The following is a 16,413-nucleotide window of genomic DNA, read 5'->3' on the forward strand; positions in this document are numbered from 1 at the left end:
ATATATATATATATTGATATCCGACGAGCTCTATACGACTAAACGTTTAATATTGGACTTGCTTTTTGTATGCTAAACAACTATATATAACTATGTATATCATTTGTATAAACTAAATTTCTTTTGTATTGTATATGTTACAACGATCGCTGCCTGCCCGGGGAGGGGGAGGGGGGAGATCTTAAGTCTATATAGGCTAGTTTCTATTTTAAAGAAGCTTCTTTTTCTTACGGAAAAAAAAATTATATATTTCTTTTTTTGTTTTTGGTTGCGTAGTGTGTAATAAGATTCCCCCGTTTGATTTTGCTGACTAACTTACTTGACTAACTACAAAAAATCCACACGAGACAGACAAACAGACAGACAGACATACACACACGCATATGCACACGCACAGACACACACACACACACATACATACATACATACATGAGAAATCTAATAACAAACACATTTATTGAAAAACTTTGATTATGTTATGCCAATGCCCACAATTTGTATCATCATAAGTGGATCTCAATCATCGCTGATCACATCTTTGCGTGCCTTGAAATTCCTCCATGATCCGGTGGTACAGACGCCCACACCACGCCACCAATCATTGAGATCGGTATACCAATGTGACTTACTCTTACTGAATTGCTCCTCATTGTGAAGGGTGCTGCATACACGGCACCAATAGTACGTATTGATGAACTCACCCGTACCCTTCCATTTAAAATATGAATTGTATAGCTCATCATCGCGATCAAGTATATGCAAATATTCGGCCAACTCTTTGGGTGATTCGAATTCATCGACATGTATATAGGATCGTCGTGGTGCACTCACTTCATAGTCCTCGGGACGAGCGCCCATCACAATGGGTAAAACTTTTCGATTTAATGCATTCACAAAGAATTTCTCGGTTATATAATCCTTGCAATTGGAATTCTCAAATGCCAAATAGAATTTGTAATCATTATCGAGAATTTCGAAACATTTGTCAGCATTACTGCGGGAACATTTAAAATTGCCGCAAGCTCCATAGATATCCACCTGGCAAAGAAGAGATAGAGGAGATGTGAACGAAACCTTAATTAAACTGTCCTTAAGAACCAACAAATTTCCAAGTTTCATTTATGTGGCAATTGCCACACAGCGTGGCGCCTCATAAAAGTCAATAGAGAAAAACCAGCAAGAGGCAATTTGGAAGTGCCCTTGGAATAATTAAGTTAAATAGGTGAAATTAGATCTTAATGGACTCTTGAAGTGAAAATTAATTTGCAATTTACTCTCTCCCTCTCTCTCTCTCTCTCTCTCTCTTACCTCTATGTGCTTCTGGAGCTCATGGGCATATTGAAGTCTACCGTTGCGTGCTCCACAATTGGAGACAAACCAGGCAACCTTTTTGGTCTTGTTGATGGCAAAATTTTGATCTTGCTCCAATTGTTGGACCTTATTATCATAATATTGCCATTTCTCATATGGAGCCACTATGGTGCTGTCTCGTCTAAAAAAGAGAACCAAGAATTTGGAAACAGTGGGAAAGGGAAGAGAAATATAATCTCACCTATAGGTTGCCGTCCAATTGAGGGCATCTGGCACTTTGACATTTTGTGTATGATATGGACATTCCAGATAGTATAGCATACTGACCTGTTTCCGATTACTTGGCCTACGTATGCCTGTGGGTATATAATGATCTTTATATAATATCATATCCGCTGTGCTGGCTAAATCTCGATTTGCAGTCAGTTCGCATGTGTCGACGGGACACTTGGCTCTCAGGAAGACTTCACGGCCCTTTTTCACATTCCATGGGCCCAGACCATTATACAGTAGAATCGTTTTCAGTTTTCCACTAGCCTTGATCTCTGGATAATTGTGCGGTACATACATCAATTGATTGACAATGCGATCACTATGTGGATCCTGATATGGAAATAGTTTTGGGGCATGCCGTTTGCGTGCCTTGCGAGTGCTATAAGTTTTAACCGGTTTCGGATAGTATTCACCATTCCGAAAGAACCACGGTTTGGCTGTGGCTGCAATCCCATTATCGCGTCGATGACCAGGACCGATATCGGGATTCTCGAATTCTTCCACCTCAATTGGTTCCTCATTGGGTGGTGCCACAATGGCTGGTGATGCAGCATCAGCATCACCCGCAGCAGCAGCAGCAGCGGCACCAACGGCTGATGCTTGGCCAGAGGTTGTTAAAGTTGAATCTAAAGATCGATCGGCCTGTCCATCGGCAATGTCATTATCAAAATCTTCCTCTTCTACGATAGCTGGCAATTGGGGGAGTTGTTGTTGTTGCTGTTGCTGCTGCTGCTGCAATTGTTGTTGTTGTTGTTGCTGCTGCTGTTGTTGATTGATACCCAAAGTAGGTCGACTGGAATTTTTCGTTTTCCATATTTCATATTCCCTAAGTGATGGCGAGTTTTGATCCAGTTAAGTTTATAACTATTTAATATATATATATCATATCACTTACTTGAGATTGAAACCAAAGATGAACAACAAAGCACAGATCAATGTAAAGTAGAAATATTTTTTTAACGAAATTTTTGGACGTCGCATTATGATCTACCCTTGATGTATGTATGTATGTGTGTGTGTGTGGGTGTGCGTGTGCGTGCGTATTAATAAAAAGTTTTGCCAGATTCCTTATCTCTCCACTATAGTCTTAGGGGGCGTCTACTCTCTATTCCAGGTTCAGCTGGCTTCATCGGGCATTTTGGCTATTTCGAGCAAATTGGAAGAGATAAATTTGATTAATACATTTTATACTTCACTTTGTTTAATTAGTTTTATTCGCATTTGCTGTGGCTATGATGTGTTCCAGCTCACTTTCAGAATTCATCTACTTTCAAGTACTTGCATTGACTGGGTATGTATTTTTTTTTTTTTTTCTTTTTTTATTTCGGTTTTTGTTGTGCTACGATGAGACAAGGGTAGAGAGTCTCATCTTAGCTTATCTATCTAACAACAACCTTTAATGAGCGGACGAGAACAACTTTACTTATAAGTGAGTGATAAAAATTTTGTTTTCTTACATAAAAACTAAAAAAAAAAAAAAGTATTTGCATTCGTTTCGAATGTCACGGTAATGTTAATAATGCAATTAAACTTAACGGCAACCGTTTCAAAACTTCAACAATTAGTTATGCAAATTTCATTATTGAGTTTCATTTGCAACCCACTGAAGTTCATTTTAGCATAAGATCTAAATTATCCATAACTGCCTAAATGGACTCCCTTTCTGTAACTGTGATCGGGTGGATCTTTCAGAAATTTGTGCATAGCACACACCCATCATATTAGGTGAAGTCATTGTATTAAGTACATTTATTATCTTGGACTAAATATTGAAACAGATGTGTGATCTTTGGCCCCACCTCAATGAGGTTTACTTAGCTTTTATATGTAGAAGTGTTGCCTTTAAGCGTTGTACTAAGTAAAACAACTGGGCGTATACGTAATAAATGGTAGACGCACAGAGAGTAAGAGAGGAAGGGCAACTCATGGACTATAGACAGAAAGTCAAAGCATAAAAAGGGCCTCTAATTATGAAGAAGGCAAAATGTTGCAGCTTCATTAGATGCATAGACACAGAGGCTAATCCTCGGGAGCTAGAAGCTAAGCTTATTCCACACACACACAGCACACAGCACACACTCACAAGCATCTAACCAGCCATCTATCACTTGTCATTTATGTTTCGCTCCCGTCCTATATAACACTCACTGGGTGTGCGCTGCCGGCGGCTTAAGATTGGGATTGGTCGCCATTTTACTACCACTCATACATGTATGGTATGTAAATAAACCATAAAAGGGGGCAAAGAGGTGCCAGGAGGAAGATTGCCGCTTGTCCAGCAAATCCTTAGAGGCTTTTCCCCTCTTTATTTGATGCACTTTTTGACGTTGACGTTTTGACATGCCCAACAACATGTTGGCGTTGGGAGCAAAAGGGAATGCAATATGTAGTTATAGCCAGTTTTGTCTCATTCATTTTTGCATAAAAGTGGGACAGACTCATATGGCGTAACGAGAAATTCAAATGAATATTTAGAGTGTCCCGGTTCTATTAGGGTGGCTTACCTCATGTGTGTGTGTGTTGGTTTTATGACTGATTGACAAATAGAGCATATAATATTTATAATATTTGTGGAAAACCTTTCTGAAAAAGAAAAAAAAACACTTTAACTTGCCTCGAAAGCGTCTCAAATCAAACTGAACCAAATGCCACTCATTTCACATTGCAATATATTTCAATGACACATTTTCTGGCTTATCCATTGAGTCGAAGGCACTTTGGGAATATGCATACGATTAGAATTATAATGTTTTCGGCTCTCTGTTGTTGCAAATGAGTCAGCTAATGTTGTACACACCAATAAATACACGATAATTGTTGACCCACCAACAGACAGAAATGCAAAAGGAACCTATCTCTTTTTCAAGATATCAGCAGGAAGATAAGGCGTCGAATTATTAGCTAAAATTGTGATATCCAATGAAAGCAAATGATTGATGAGAAACTGATATCTATGTTTAGTGAAAAAAGAGAACACCTAACGAAGTATGCTTAACAGCAAATCATAAATCTTTAAGAGGAAAATAAGAACACTTATAATCTACGATGAAAACATGCATCAATTTATAAAGAAAGCGATCTTGTTGCGGAGGTGGTCTGAAGTTATAGCCAAAGTATTTGGGTCCTTATCGAGTAACTAAAGTCAAATCAAAGGATACTTATGATGTCACAAAAGATTCACACTTTGTAGATGGTCCAAAAAATACGACTGCTTGCGCCAAATATATGAAGAAATGGATCCCCTTTGTATTCCTATATTCTTTCTATAATAATTAACTTAATAAATAAATAAATAATATACTTAATATAACAACAATTCTAATGCAAATATGTATGTATGTATATTTTTAGCTTAAAGGCTTTAATAAGTATCGTTTTGACAGGCTAAAACATTCACAACGTGCACATGTGACCCAATAAAAGAAGAAGAAGAAGGAGGAGGAGACCACCCATTTTATCCATTATCATTTACTTGTGCCTTTGTTCTTTTGTTTCTATATGCACACTCAAAGCATTGGGCTTCTTTTTGGTTAATTTATATGTTTATACTTGGCCTTTTTGGCGAACCCACTTGATCTATGTGTTTAGTACGTCAATATATGTACCTATGTGTATAGGAGGTCTAAGACTAGGCATTGGTAGGGAAGGGAACCCATCTCTGTGCTAACCCGTGGCTCCCTCCTCCCCTGGTGGCGCCCCCTTTTCCGACAAGAAACCCAAACGAATCAAGCACACTTGACTTGCATGCATTGTTTTCATAAATATTCCATATATAGTCTTTGTCAATTTGGTCTTGTTCTTGGATTTTCCCCCATCATTCTATATCGTAGTTGTTGTTGTTGTTGTTGTCTTCACTTGTCACGTTCACGGTATACTTGACTTCCTTTCAGCGGCACGGTTAGGAGGTTAGGTTCCTCTTCATTTTCTCCCTATACACATACAATACATATATGTATGTACCTACGTATGTATATATATATATATGCCGATGAAGAGGAGACTTATGTGTGTTGGTAGTTAGTTAGTTAGTTGCTCCTTCGTCTCCCCATTGATTACGGTGGTTTGCATTTTATTTTTACTTAAACAAATTTCTCATATTTTTAGAGTTGCCACTAAATAGAATGGTGGGTGGAGAGCGGGTGGTAGTGGTTGGAGGCTAAACAGCCACCCCATTCCCATTTATCCGTCCATATATCGAGATACGTGCGAGTCCCATCCCTTGGCAGTGGTTTTTACGCACGCAATGTCCTGTATGTCCTGTCTATGTGCTTGTGCCTTTTGCCCGTGTGCTCTCACGGGTATGTCTGTATGTGTGTGTGTGTGTCTTTCCCCAACTTTTGTCTTAATCAATAAAACCAAAAAAAAGAAGGAGAAAAAAATTATAACTGTTGTTTGCTCATTGAAGTTGCAGTGGGCTAAATTTTACGCTTAACCCCTCCAAGCGAACGATTGAGAGAGAGAGAGGGAGAGTGTGGGAAGGCGCAACTCAATTAACTAACTAACGGTTTCTTCCCCAATCGGCGGCCCAGTTCAATTGCAATCCTTTCTTACAACTTACACAATTTTCGTACGTTTTGTTGGTGCTGTTGTTGTTGTTGTTGATGTTCTGCTCTTGCTTTTTACATTGCTCCAGAGTTTTCATTGTTAATTTTCCTGAATTTTGGCCATTTGATGTTACTTTTTTTATACACTATTTTTTTTTTTACCACATTTTTTGCCAATCGCTTTAAGTGCAATAATTTTTACATATTTCCTTTTTTTTTTGTAGTTTAAACTATTATTTCACTAATTTATTTCTCTCACGAACTATCTCTGCTCCTGTTCCTGCTGCTGCTGCTGCTGTTGTGTGCAACCTGATAACGTCCTTAGCCTTCTCATGTAACTTTTGCCACTGCGTTCCAAAATGAAATGGTAATTCTTACTTTTTTTTCTTTTTCCTTTTACTAGACAGCTGGGCACCAATAGGAGCGAGAGAGAAACAAAGAGCGGTATAAGAGAGAGACAGCGCGAGAGAGAGAGATTGAATGGATAAGGGAAAGGAAGTGACAGAGGGGCGAGGGTTACTCCCCAATAGTAGGCTCTACTTTTGTATTTGAATATAATTTATATATTTATTTCTTTACAAATTTTTTAAACAATGCAAAATTTTCGGCAAGAAATTGTTGTTAGCTTTTATATTGGGATTCTGTTTATGAGATATTAACTACTCTTTGACAGTGCGCAAAAGCCGTGCTTCACATTTGCTCTCACTCTCTCTCTCTCTAGCTTACACTCTTCATTGAGAGAAATAGCAAACAATTCGACTTGCACAGCTGTCAGAATGTCGCACCACCCGCCAAGGCGCCGGGCCTTATCAACGTCATAACGGGGCGGTTTTTATGCCATTTCTTGATAGCAGGCAGGGTTTGTATCTACATGAACGACATCGGTCAGGATCACGTCTATGGGGGGAAAAATTCATAAAATAACCTTACCATTTCTCATTCGCATATAGTTATCGTGAACAATATCGGCCGATTTAAGATGTTTTTTTCTCACTAGGCTGAACTACATAAAAGCATTTATGTAAATAGCCGAGAAATAAAAGGATTAAAATTATATATTTAACACGTTTCCAATTTTAAAATTAAATCCAACTATCAAAGAATAATGACATTTATCCTTGCATTGTCAATGAACTAAAATATGGGGTTTGTGTCTTAGCTAAAGCGTTTCATACCCATTGAATCCATGTTTTCATTGTTTTGGAAGAATTCAAATTCCTATATAAGCTTTAAAACACAATGTTGTTTTTTTTTTTCTATATACTTAAATAAGTTGTTCCATTTATTTTTGTTCATTTTCTCTTCTCGTTATAAAGGCCTTTAAAGTTGCTCAAATTTACTTTGTTTGTTTTTGTTTTTTTGATGTTTGTCATGTCCCTGTGCATTCAATTATTGTAGATGCTTACAAAACTAGACCTGTCGAATATATGTATATGTATATACTGTATTCGTTTTAAATATTCTTACAATTATAGACATAGATTAAAAGTTTAGCGTAGTTTTCTGGACATACCAACAATGTGATCAACTAATCCGTTTCGTTTTGAAAACACACAAAAAAAATTATAGAATCTATGTAATGGTTAAGCCTAGACTAATCATATATATACTATGCGTATGATGCATATACTATATGTGAGAAGGGGCGGGGATGATCGGCCATTATATTTAGGCCGAACTGAAGGTCTCGTACACATTGGCGCCCAAAGTTTTGCACTTCTCGGCCACCACATAGAAGCTAAGCAGTTGTGTGGGCAAATTATGAGGTCTCGCCTTGCTATCGTAACCCTTCGAGGTGAGGCCACTTATGATTGGTATAAGCTTGGCCAATGCCATTAAGACAGTATTGATGTTAAGTAGATTATTATTCTCAGCTGCCGGCGATCCCTGTTGATTGGGATTGGTATTCGCAATCGAATTGCTTTTGCTGCTTGAACTTTGATTGAATTTCAATGTTTGCTCCGTTTGGGCCGAGCTGGGCTGCTGTTTGACTTCACCAGGTGCCAGATGTTGCAGAGTTTCACCCATTGACTCGGCAATAGCATCGCAGGCCAACACGAATCCTCGGCTCACATTATGTGAGCAGACGGCCATGGCATCCTCACTTTCGAGTAGATCGAGCGTTTCATTATACATTTGCTGCAGTAGAGGCGAGAAATTGGAATGTGTTGTGGGCAGAAGATACTTGCTCATCCTGGAATTGGGATCACGTCGCGTATCAGCATTAATGGCCATTTGTAGGGACCAAAAGATTTGCTCTAAATCGTTTAGAGTGAGTTGCCGCGTTAATGGCATCGATTTGATGACTACCAACACTTGGCTGCGTATATAACGAACCAGCTCCCGCAATCCATCTTCTGCTATAAAGTGCCTTATAAGGGATAGATATTGCTGCTTCAGTTCATCCGTTATTTGCACTTCCCCACTCATGATGTCACGATAGATATAGCCACCAAGTACATTTAGTTGGACCCGCAATGCTATAACGAGCATGGAGGATGCATACACAAACGTGGCCAGCCGGGTGAATGAGATAATTTTAACTTTCTCCCACAATTCCACCTTGTTTTTGGGATTCTGACGCAGCTGCTCCAGCAATTCAACAGTGCTACACTCTTTCAGCACAGCTTGGCACATCTCCTCGCCCATTCCGAGTATAACCTGATTGCACGTCCTTTCCGTCGACTCGAAATGATGCATTCGACGTGTTCGCTCAAAGAATTCCCTCGCCTGACGCTCCTGATATTCCACCAGTTTGCGTTGGGCATAGCGAGCCGCAAAGATGGAACCACCCACCAGCAAGCCTGTAACCACAAACTTGCGGCGATGGCGTGACAGAAAGTCCTGTAGGCGCGATAGCATGATGCGGTCGAAAAATGGAAAGTTCACCAAAAAATTCGTCGTCGCTGTCCGTGAGAAATGTGCCAACTGCTTCTACCTGCCCGTCGACTTTGATTTGGTCTCTGCTACTGTATGTTCCTCACCTCGCCGACTGCAACAATTAATAAATATTTAATGTGCAAAGTTCATTTGTATGAGTGTTGGAGTCCACTTTTGGGCTCCTCCCACCACCTCTCCTCGCCTCCAGAGATTAGATTAGCAATGCTTACAAAATTCTGCGTATCACAAACTGATTCTTTCTTTTTTCGGTTTTCGTGTGGTAATTTCACTGTCGTTAAGCTAAAGCCTTTAAGCCGTCTATAATTGTAACCGTTGCTGCATTTGCACGGATTTTGTTTTGGAATGTATGTATATATGGTGATGATTGTATGTTGTTGTTTTTCCAAGTGTTTTGTTGTTGCCTTTGGACTTGTTAGGACCGCATACTTTGCTTCAAATTTGACTAAAAATCCCAAAAAAAAAAGAAACCGACTAAGAAATACTAAAAAAATATACCAAAAAGTGAATTTTCAAATTTGTAGTTTTTATTTAATAATTTTTAGTCAAAATATGAATAAATATGCTGGGAAATAAGTTAAATTACATTTAAACATTTTTAATTTATAACGTTTTAAATGTTTTAACGTCAATCGTTATTTTTAAATAATTTAAATCACAGCAAACTCTTAAAATTAGCCAAAAAATAAATAATAAAATAGGTAGAGAGATTTGTAGAGAGTGAAGGAATAAATCACTGATATTCTGTATATATAAATAATTCAGCCAGTCACTGATGCTTTTTTGATAGACCCACAGTCTCCAGCCCTTGTAGCAGCAGCTGCTGCGATAGTTGTATTATGTCGTCCGAACGTAAACTAGTTGTTGTCTCCGGTTTTGGACCATTTATAGGCCATGAAGCGATCAATGCCAGCTGGGAGGCAGTTAAACTATTGCCCGATCAAATAAACCACAATGGAGAGGAGTTTGAATTGGCGAAACAGCTGGTGAGCGTTGAATATGGCGCGGTGGACAAGGCTGTGGATGAAATTTGGGCGCGCCAACCTGATGTAAAGTATACAAATTGAAGTGTACCTTAATTGGATGTCAATTGATCACATCTACATGACGTCATCTCTCGTCTTTTAGTTGGTTATTCATGTTGGCGTTTCGGGAATTGCGAAATGCGTCTATTTGGAGAAATTAGCCTATAATCATCAATTTAAGCGACCAGATAATACGGGGGAGTATTTGAAAAATGGCACTTGCGTGCTCAAGCATAATGGCAAAGCAAATGTTTTGCGTTGTGGCCTAAATGTTGATAAGATTGTGGAGGCTGTAAATGTTAATTGTGTGGAATGTGTAGCGGCTGGCCATGAGAATGATTTGAACAAGCAACTGCCTGGCGCCACGAAGGCATCGAAAAATGTGGGCAGCTTCCTTTGTGGGTATATCTATCTGAAATCTTTGGATGTAAACACACAAAAGAGTTTATTTGTTCATGTACCACCAATTGATAAGCCTTTTAGCAGTACCCAAACTGCGGATATACTGTACAAGATAATAGAACAATGCATTGAACAAATTTCAAAATGCTGATGCCTTATTTTATTGCAAAGCGAACGCATTTAAAAACGCCAAATATGTATTTTTATTAACATGTTAACTAATGAATAGTAAGTGATGTTTTTTAATTTAAATAAATGTTTTAACAAACGAGGGATCTCTTACTATTGATTTTCAAATTGGAGATCCCACAAAATATAAAAGTTTTATACATTTATGTACATACATATATACCTACATATAAAAAAGTGAAGAATTTTTCGGTACATTGCTCTTGAATTTTAAATTTATAAACCATATGTTGTCTCCTATTTGATCAACCCCACGCACAAGATGTGGCAGCAGTGTTTGCTTTTTAAATTAAACAATGGAAATAATACATCTGGAAGTGTGTGTGCATAAAGAAAACAATTTAACAAAACAAAAAAAAAGTGAAAGAGAAAGATCTTTTCATTGTCATTTCATTTTATTGTTTATCATATTTCCTCTTTAAAGCTGAGGTTTATTTAAATAGTTACGATAATTCCAACTTATAAAAAAATACGATATTTAAACACAAATTTCTTAGAAACTAAGCTACACATACATTTGTTTACTAAATCAAATATTATTATTCTTCTATTGCGCTGTGGTATTTTTTAAGATTTTTGCAAATATTAAAAAAGGCTGGTCACACTGGCTTATTGGAAAAGTAGTTGTTTTTCAGCCCTAACAAAAAAATATTAGAGCTGAAAGCTATCGATAACCTATCGATGGTTTAGTAAAACAATTTTTTTTAAATATTTTTCAATTATAAAAACAAAACTACAATTTTTTATTGGATTGGATTATAAAAAAAACAAAACCATTTATGCCATACAAAAATTTGATTATAATTATTCGCACCTCTTTTAAAATCTTATCATTTATTTATCGATGGTTTAAAAAACATCGATATATGCGGTATAGCCATCGCTGGTCTTCCACCTCTAGAAAGAATCAAAGAACCAAGTTAAAGAAAACAAGAAAAAAGCAAAAAAAATTTCATTTCGATTTTAACTGGCGGCGAAAGCAGAACAGAACGCAGTAGATTAAATTCGCAATTAACTTTTTTTTTTGTTGTGTGTGTGTGTCTACTTGGGGATATACACCTACATAAATTAAGAAAAGGCATATAAGCATTTAGAATAAAGAAAGTGCTGCCCCCGCGCAATGAAATTCCTAATCTGTGCTCTACTCTTCGCAGCGTCCTACGTGGCGCTTGCCTCCGAGGTGAAAGTTGAAGAAGGTGTCCTGGTGGCAACAGTAGACAACTTCAAACAAGTGATTGCCGACAACGAATTTGTGCTGGTTGAATTCTGTAAGTATTGTTTAAATAGCAATTTCAAAATTTAAAACACCAAAAACAAGCCGAAATGCCGCCAATGCATCGCCATACCGGTTCAAAGCATTCAGAAAGCGGGGGGATGATTCATAAGATTTTAGATGGCGACGTGGTCTTTTCTGAGTCGCAGCGGCGGCAGAAGCGTCTAAAAAGACAGAGAGAAAAAAATATGTCGGCGTGGCAAGTTGTTGTTGTCGTCGCCGTCGATTGCTTGCTGGACGACGGCGTAGGAACGGATTGAATTGATATAGAACAGATTTAGGTGAAGGGGGAATGTAGCGGATGAGAGGCCAGTTCTCTGGGAGAGAAAATTTATTAGTTTTTCTTTTTTTTTTCTTTAGCTTGTGTGTGTGTGCGAGTTTTTTTTTTTTCTTTTATCGTGAGACCATTTTGCCGCTCTCAGTGAGAGTTTGCGCTCCCTCTCGCTCTCACATTCTTTATTAGCCCCAATGCTTGACATCTCTTTTCGTTACACACTTTCTTACCAACCAACAGAGCGCGCACCTGTGACGAAAGCCTGAGCGAGAAAGCAAATCACATACAAATACAAATTCTATGTGTTTTTTTTGTTCTTAAAAAGTGTGTTTTTATTTTTTGTTTTTTAAATGTCAAAAGCCAAACCATAATCTCTATTCCCCACCCCACCACCCCTACTAATTGCCACGCTGTGGCTTCTATCACAGCTTCTGTTTTAAGATAAGGAGCTCGCCGGCGAGCAACAATTTTGATTATATTTTCTATTTCCATATTGTTGCCCACTTTTTTTTTTATCAATTCTGGGGCGTGGCCACATCATCACAGCACAGCGTACATCCGTTTCCATCCATCCATCTCTTGTTGTAAACTGGCCAAGCAACTTATTCTCTTCTTTCCTGAAATCTGGGTTAACTATACAACTTTTTTTTGTTCTGCTCCCCCGTTTATTCTTTCTTTTCTTTTGTTCTAATCGAGATTTTTTTATATAGTAATTTCGTTATTTTTTTATTTTTTTGCTTTCTATTCTTAAATTCTTTTTGCCCTTTCTTTCTACGTCGGCGCAACGGCGGGCGGCCACGCAAATGGAAAGTTCATTCAACTCTTTTGATTGTTGTTGTTGATCTCTCTGTCGCTGCGCATGCTTAACGGTTCTTTGGCAGCTAAAGCAATAGTGTTGAAGTTGCGGGTTAAAAAATAGTTATAAATAATTGTTCTTTTTGTTGTCATGATAAGCAAAATTTTAAATGTCATTGATAATTTAGTATAATTTCAACAGGAAATCATTAATTTGTGAAAGCAATTAATACCAAAATCAGAAAAATATAGAGCAATTAATATGTTAGCGTTTAATCCCTAAAAAATTAGATATAAAATAATATTTGAAACAAAGATAAACAACATTTAGGACAGCTTGAATTTGGTATTTACAAAAAAAAAAATATCTTACTCGAATACTAGTAGAGTTAAATGTCAGAGATATGCATTTTTTATGGTTCCGTAAACCTAAAAACAATCAATCAAATTTTATCTACCTCTAATTGCATTCACCGTAAACCTGTATTTTGTTTAAGCAACTGTTTAAATGACAAACTGTTGACGAAGTTGTGGGTGGAGAGACAGAGAGGGTGGGAGAAAGAGAGTAGGAGAGAGAAAGGTAATAGCAGCAGACTTATTTACATTATTTTTTGTTTATTTAATAGTTTTGATTCAATTTAGTTTACATTACTTTGATATGTATATACAACTTGTTGTTATGGGAAATATTTATTATAAAGTCACATTTAGAAATTATCAAATTCGAAATGAATATGGTGAAACCATTATCTATTGTGGTCAAGAACTACTTGAGATTTATGAGTTGATATGAAAAAAGTACCCAGCCGGAGAGAGGGAGAAGAAAAAAGCTAAAAGGCTAAATGAACTCTTTTGCCATCTCAAATTATATGAAATGAAGTGGAGCATATGCTAAATATGGCGGCGGCCCCCCGCTTTTATTATTTCTCCATGCCAGCAATTTCTTCTGTCATTTCCATAATTTGCACCTTTTATTTAAAATTTGTGACAACGTCAGCTAATATTGATAATTCGCATTGCTTAAGAGACATATACACACACACACACACACACACCAAAGACACACACACAAATCTTATCTGAAAGCAATGCCAAGGCGACGCATGGTCAAAGAAAAATAATAAGAAGGGGCCACGTCAGCTTAGAAGCATCTAAAGATGATGAATCCAACAAAGCAGCGGTCTAATGACGACCCCAGCGATAAGAAGATGCGCTCTGCTCTGTTCTAGCATCGTGTTTTGTTTTATTATTATTGTTGTTGTATATTGTTTTTGTCGCATTATGTCATCTCCGCGCGGATGCGTGTTAAATTGCTGCAACCGGCGTCCAAACGAGAATTGAATGAGCGAGAATTCAATTCAACACGTGGCATTTGCATAATGTCCAACAGATGGTGTCCCATAACGACAAATGTTGAATGGAGATGATGATGATGATGATTATGGTGATAGTGTGTAACCTCCTGCTCCACTTGGCATGGCAAATCTAGCGCAAATAATTGTACTTAGGTGTGAGAGTTGTGATGGGTGGGGGAGTGGGGCGAGAGCTTCATAAATTTAATTAGTAGAACAAAAAATACCAATGAATATTAATGAAATATTTTATGGAAAACAAAATCCACTAATTATAGACATCTCATTTCGAGTTTTTTTAGAATTTCCAATCAAATAAAAGATAGAATCATCTTAGTGGGATTAGTCGGCGGCAATACTAAATTTTAGACATCTCGATAATCATGTGCAAATTATTTGATTAATTTTAGATGCCCCATGGTGCGGACACTGCAAGGCTCTGGCTCCCGAATATGCCAAGGCTGCCCAACAGCTCGCCGAGAAGGAATCCCCCATTAAGCTGGCCAAGGTCGATGCTACCGTTGAGGGTGAACTTGCCGAGCAGTATCAAGTGCGTGGCTATCCCACATTGAAATTCTTCCGTAGTGGTTCCCCCGTGGAGTACAGTGGTGGACGTCAAGCTGCCGATATTATTGCTTGGGTTACCAAGAAGACTGGTCCCCCGGCCAAGGATCTGACAAGTGTGGCCGAGGCTGAGCAGTTCCTGAAGGATAATGAGATTGCCATCATTGGCTTCTTCAAGGATACCGAATCGGAGGAGGCCAAGACCTTCACCAAGGCTGCCAATGCTCTGGATTCGTTCGTGTTCGGTGTCAGCAGCAATGCTGATGTGTTGGCCAAATACGAGGCTAAGGACAATGCTGTGATCTTGTTCAAACCTTTCGATGATAAGAAATCGGTGTTCGAGGGCGAACTTACCGAGGAGAATGTGAAGAAATTTGCCCAAGTGCAATCACTGCCTTTGATTGTGGACTTTAACCATGAGTCGGCTGCCAAGATCTTTGGTGGTTCAATTAAATCGCATTTGCTGTTCTTCGTCTCCAAGGAGGCTGGACACATTGAGACCCACGTTGATCCTTTGAAGGAGATTGCCAAGAAATACCGCGATGATATTCTATTTGTGACCATCTCTTCCGATGAGGAGGACCACACACGCATCTTTGAGTTCTTCGGCATGAACAAGGAGGAAGTGCCCACCATTCGTCTTATCAAACTGGAAGAAGATATGGCCAAGTACAAGCCTGAATCCAACGATCTGTCTGTGGAGACCATTGAGGCCTTCCTGAAGAAATTCCTTGATGGCAACCTGAAACAGCATCTGCTATCTCAGGATTTGCCCGAGGATTGGGATAAGCAACCCGTCAAGGTTCTCGTCTCCAGCAACTTCGAGAGTGTCGCTCTGGATAAGAGCAAATCGGTGCTGGTTGAATTCTATGCCCCATGGTGCGGCCATTGCAAGCAGTTGGCTCCCATCTATGACCAACTTGCCGAGAAGTACAAGGATAATGAAGACATTGTCATTGCCAAAATGGACTCCACTGCCAACGAGCTGGAGAGCATCAAGATCTCCTCATTCCCAACTATCAAATACTTCCGCAAGGATGACAACAAAGTCATCGACTACAGTTTGGACAGGACTTTGGATGATTTCGTCAAGTTCCTCGATGCCAATGGTGAGGTTGCCGATGCCCCTGAAGCTGCCGAGGAGAGCGAAGAGGAGACGGAGGAAGAGGCGCCCAAGAAGGACGAGTTGTAAATCCAACAAATAACAACAAACAACTTAAACTTGAAAAATCCAACAACAAAATCAGCAACAACAAAACATAGCAACACACACGTACATTCTGTAGTTTATTTTTAAAGAAATTATTAATTTTTCGTTTGGTGGCGAGAATCTCCTCTTCCAATCCAGTGAGGAAAGCTGGCCGCCCTACTACTCCAAATCGAACCTTCTCCAAAAATAAGAAAAACAAAACAAAAAAAAGCAAATAATTTTTCAACGCTCTCTAAAAACATTTGATTTGTGATTGCGTTTATATTTATATTGAAGAAATGAAACAAACAAAAACGAAAGCTA

General features: G+C 38.4%; 4 protein-coding genes across 6 annotated transcripts; 2 read left to right on the forward strand and 2 right to left on the reverse strand.

The window, feature by feature from the left end:
- Nucleotides 1-437: 437 nt before the first annotated feature.
- LOC6645794 (glycoprotein 3-alpha-L-fucosyltransferase A) lies at nt 438-6,466 on the reverse strand. 2 transcript variants are annotated; one of them, XM_023177616.2, is made up of 5 exons: nt 6,156-6,466; nt 2,480-2,726; nt 1,553-2,410; nt 1,309-1,492; nt 438-1,038 (listed from the first exon to the last, which is right to left on the reverse strand). In XM_023177616.2, the coding sequence occupies exons 2-5, from the start codon at nt 2,563-2,565 to the stop codon at nt 517-519; spliced, it is 1,650 nt and encodes a 549-aa protein (XP_023033384.1). In that variant the 5' UTR covers nt 2,566-2,726; nt 6,156-6,466; the 3' UTR covers nt 438-516. The 2 variants fall into 2 exon arrangements, with proteins under 2 accessions (XP_023033384.1, XP_023033383.1); XM_023177615.2 differs by having other exon boundaries at nt 6,143-6,466.
- A 926-nt stretch (nt 6,467-7,392) lies between these two features.
- On the reverse strand, nt 7,393-9,421 carry LOC6645795 (peroxisomal biogenesis factor 3). 2 transcript variants are annotated; one of them, XM_002068437.4, is made up of 2 exons: nt 9,239-9,421; nt 7,393-9,120 (listed from the first exon to the last, which is right to left on the reverse strand). In XM_002068437.4, the coding sequence occupies exon 2, from the start codon at nt 8,988-8,990 to the stop codon at nt 7,797-7,799; it is 1,194 nt and encodes a 397-aa protein (XP_002068473.1). In that variant the 5' UTR covers nt 8,991-9,120; nt 9,239-9,421; the 3' UTR covers nt 7,393-7,796. The 2 variants fall into 2 exon arrangements, with proteins under 2 accessions (XP_002068473.1, XP_023033357.1); XM_023177589.2 differs by having other exon boundaries at nt 9,201-9,421.
- A 413-nt stretch (nt 9,422-9,834) lies between these two features.
- LOC6645796 (pyroglutamyl-peptidase 1) lies at nt 9,835-10,780 on the forward strand. The gene is made up of 2 exons (XM_002068438.4): nt 9,835-10,075; nt 10,155-10,780. Exons 1-2 carry the CDS (start codon nt 9,866-9,868, stop codon nt 10,602-10,604), a joined length of 660 nt encoding a protein of 219 aa, XP_002068474.1. The 5' UTR covers nt 9,835-9,865; the 3' UTR covers nt 10,605-10,780.
- Nucleotides 10,781-11,552: 772 nt separating this feature from the next.
- On the forward strand, nt 11,553-16,409 carry LOC6645797 (protein disulfide-isomerase). Its single transcript, XM_002068439.4, has 2 exons — nt 11,553-11,910; nt 14,747-16,409. The coding sequence occupies exons 1-2, from the start codon at nt 11,763-11,765 to the stop codon at nt 16,090-16,092; spliced, it is 1,494 nt and encodes a 497-aa protein (XP_002068475.1). The 5' UTR covers nt 11,553-11,762; the 3' UTR covers nt 16,093-16,409.
- The last annotated feature ends 4 nt before the right edge of the window (nt 16,410-16,413 follow it).

This window comes from Drosophila willistoni (genome assembly GCF_018902025.1).
Source record: "Drosophila willistoni isolate 14030-0811.24 chromosome XR unlocalized genomic scaffold, UCI_dwil_1.1 Seg8, whole genome shotgun sequence".
NCBI lineage: Eukaryota > Metazoa > Arthropoda > Insecta > Diptera > Drosophilidae > Drosophila > Drosophila willistoni.

What these genes read in the sequence shown, in the direction of transcription:
- LOC6645794 (XM_023177616.2), bottom strand. Translation starts at nt 2,565, where the DNA reads ATGCGACGTCCAAAAATTTCGTTAAAAAAATATTTCTACTTTACATTG. An exon ending in ATCTTTGGTTTCAATCTCAA is followed by an intron (nt 2,411 to 2,479) that starts GTAAGTGATATG and finishes GCCATCACTTAG; the next exon opens with GGAATATGAAATATGGAAAA. An exon ending in AGCTCCAGAAGCACATAGAG is followed by an intron (nt 1,039 to 1,308) that starts GTAAGAGAGAGA and finishes CTTCTTTGCCAG; the next exon opens with GTGGATATCTATGGAGCTTG.
- LOC6645795 (XM_002068437.4), bottom strand. Translation starts at nt 8,990, where the DNA reads ATGCTATCGCGCCTACAGGACTTTCTGTCACGCCATCGCCGCAAGTTT.
- LOC6645796 (XM_002068438.4), top strand. Translation starts at nt 9,866, where the DNA reads ATGTCGTCCGAACGTAAACTAGTTGTTGTCTCCGGTTTTGGACCATTT. An exon ending in TTTGGGCGCGCCAACCTGAT is followed by an intron (nt 10,076 to 10,154) that starts GTAAAGTATACA and finishes CTCGTCTTTTAG; the next exon opens with TTGGTTATTCATGTTGGCGT.
- LOC6645797 (XM_002068439.4), top strand. Translation starts at nt 11,763, where the DNA reads ATGAAATTCCTAATCTGTGCTCTACTCTTCGCAGCGTCCTACGTGGCG. An exon ending in ATTTGTGCTGGTTGAATTCT is followed by an intron (nt 11,911 to 14,746) that starts GTAAGTATTGTT and finishes GATTAATTTTAG; the next exon opens with ATGCCCCATGGTGCGGACAC.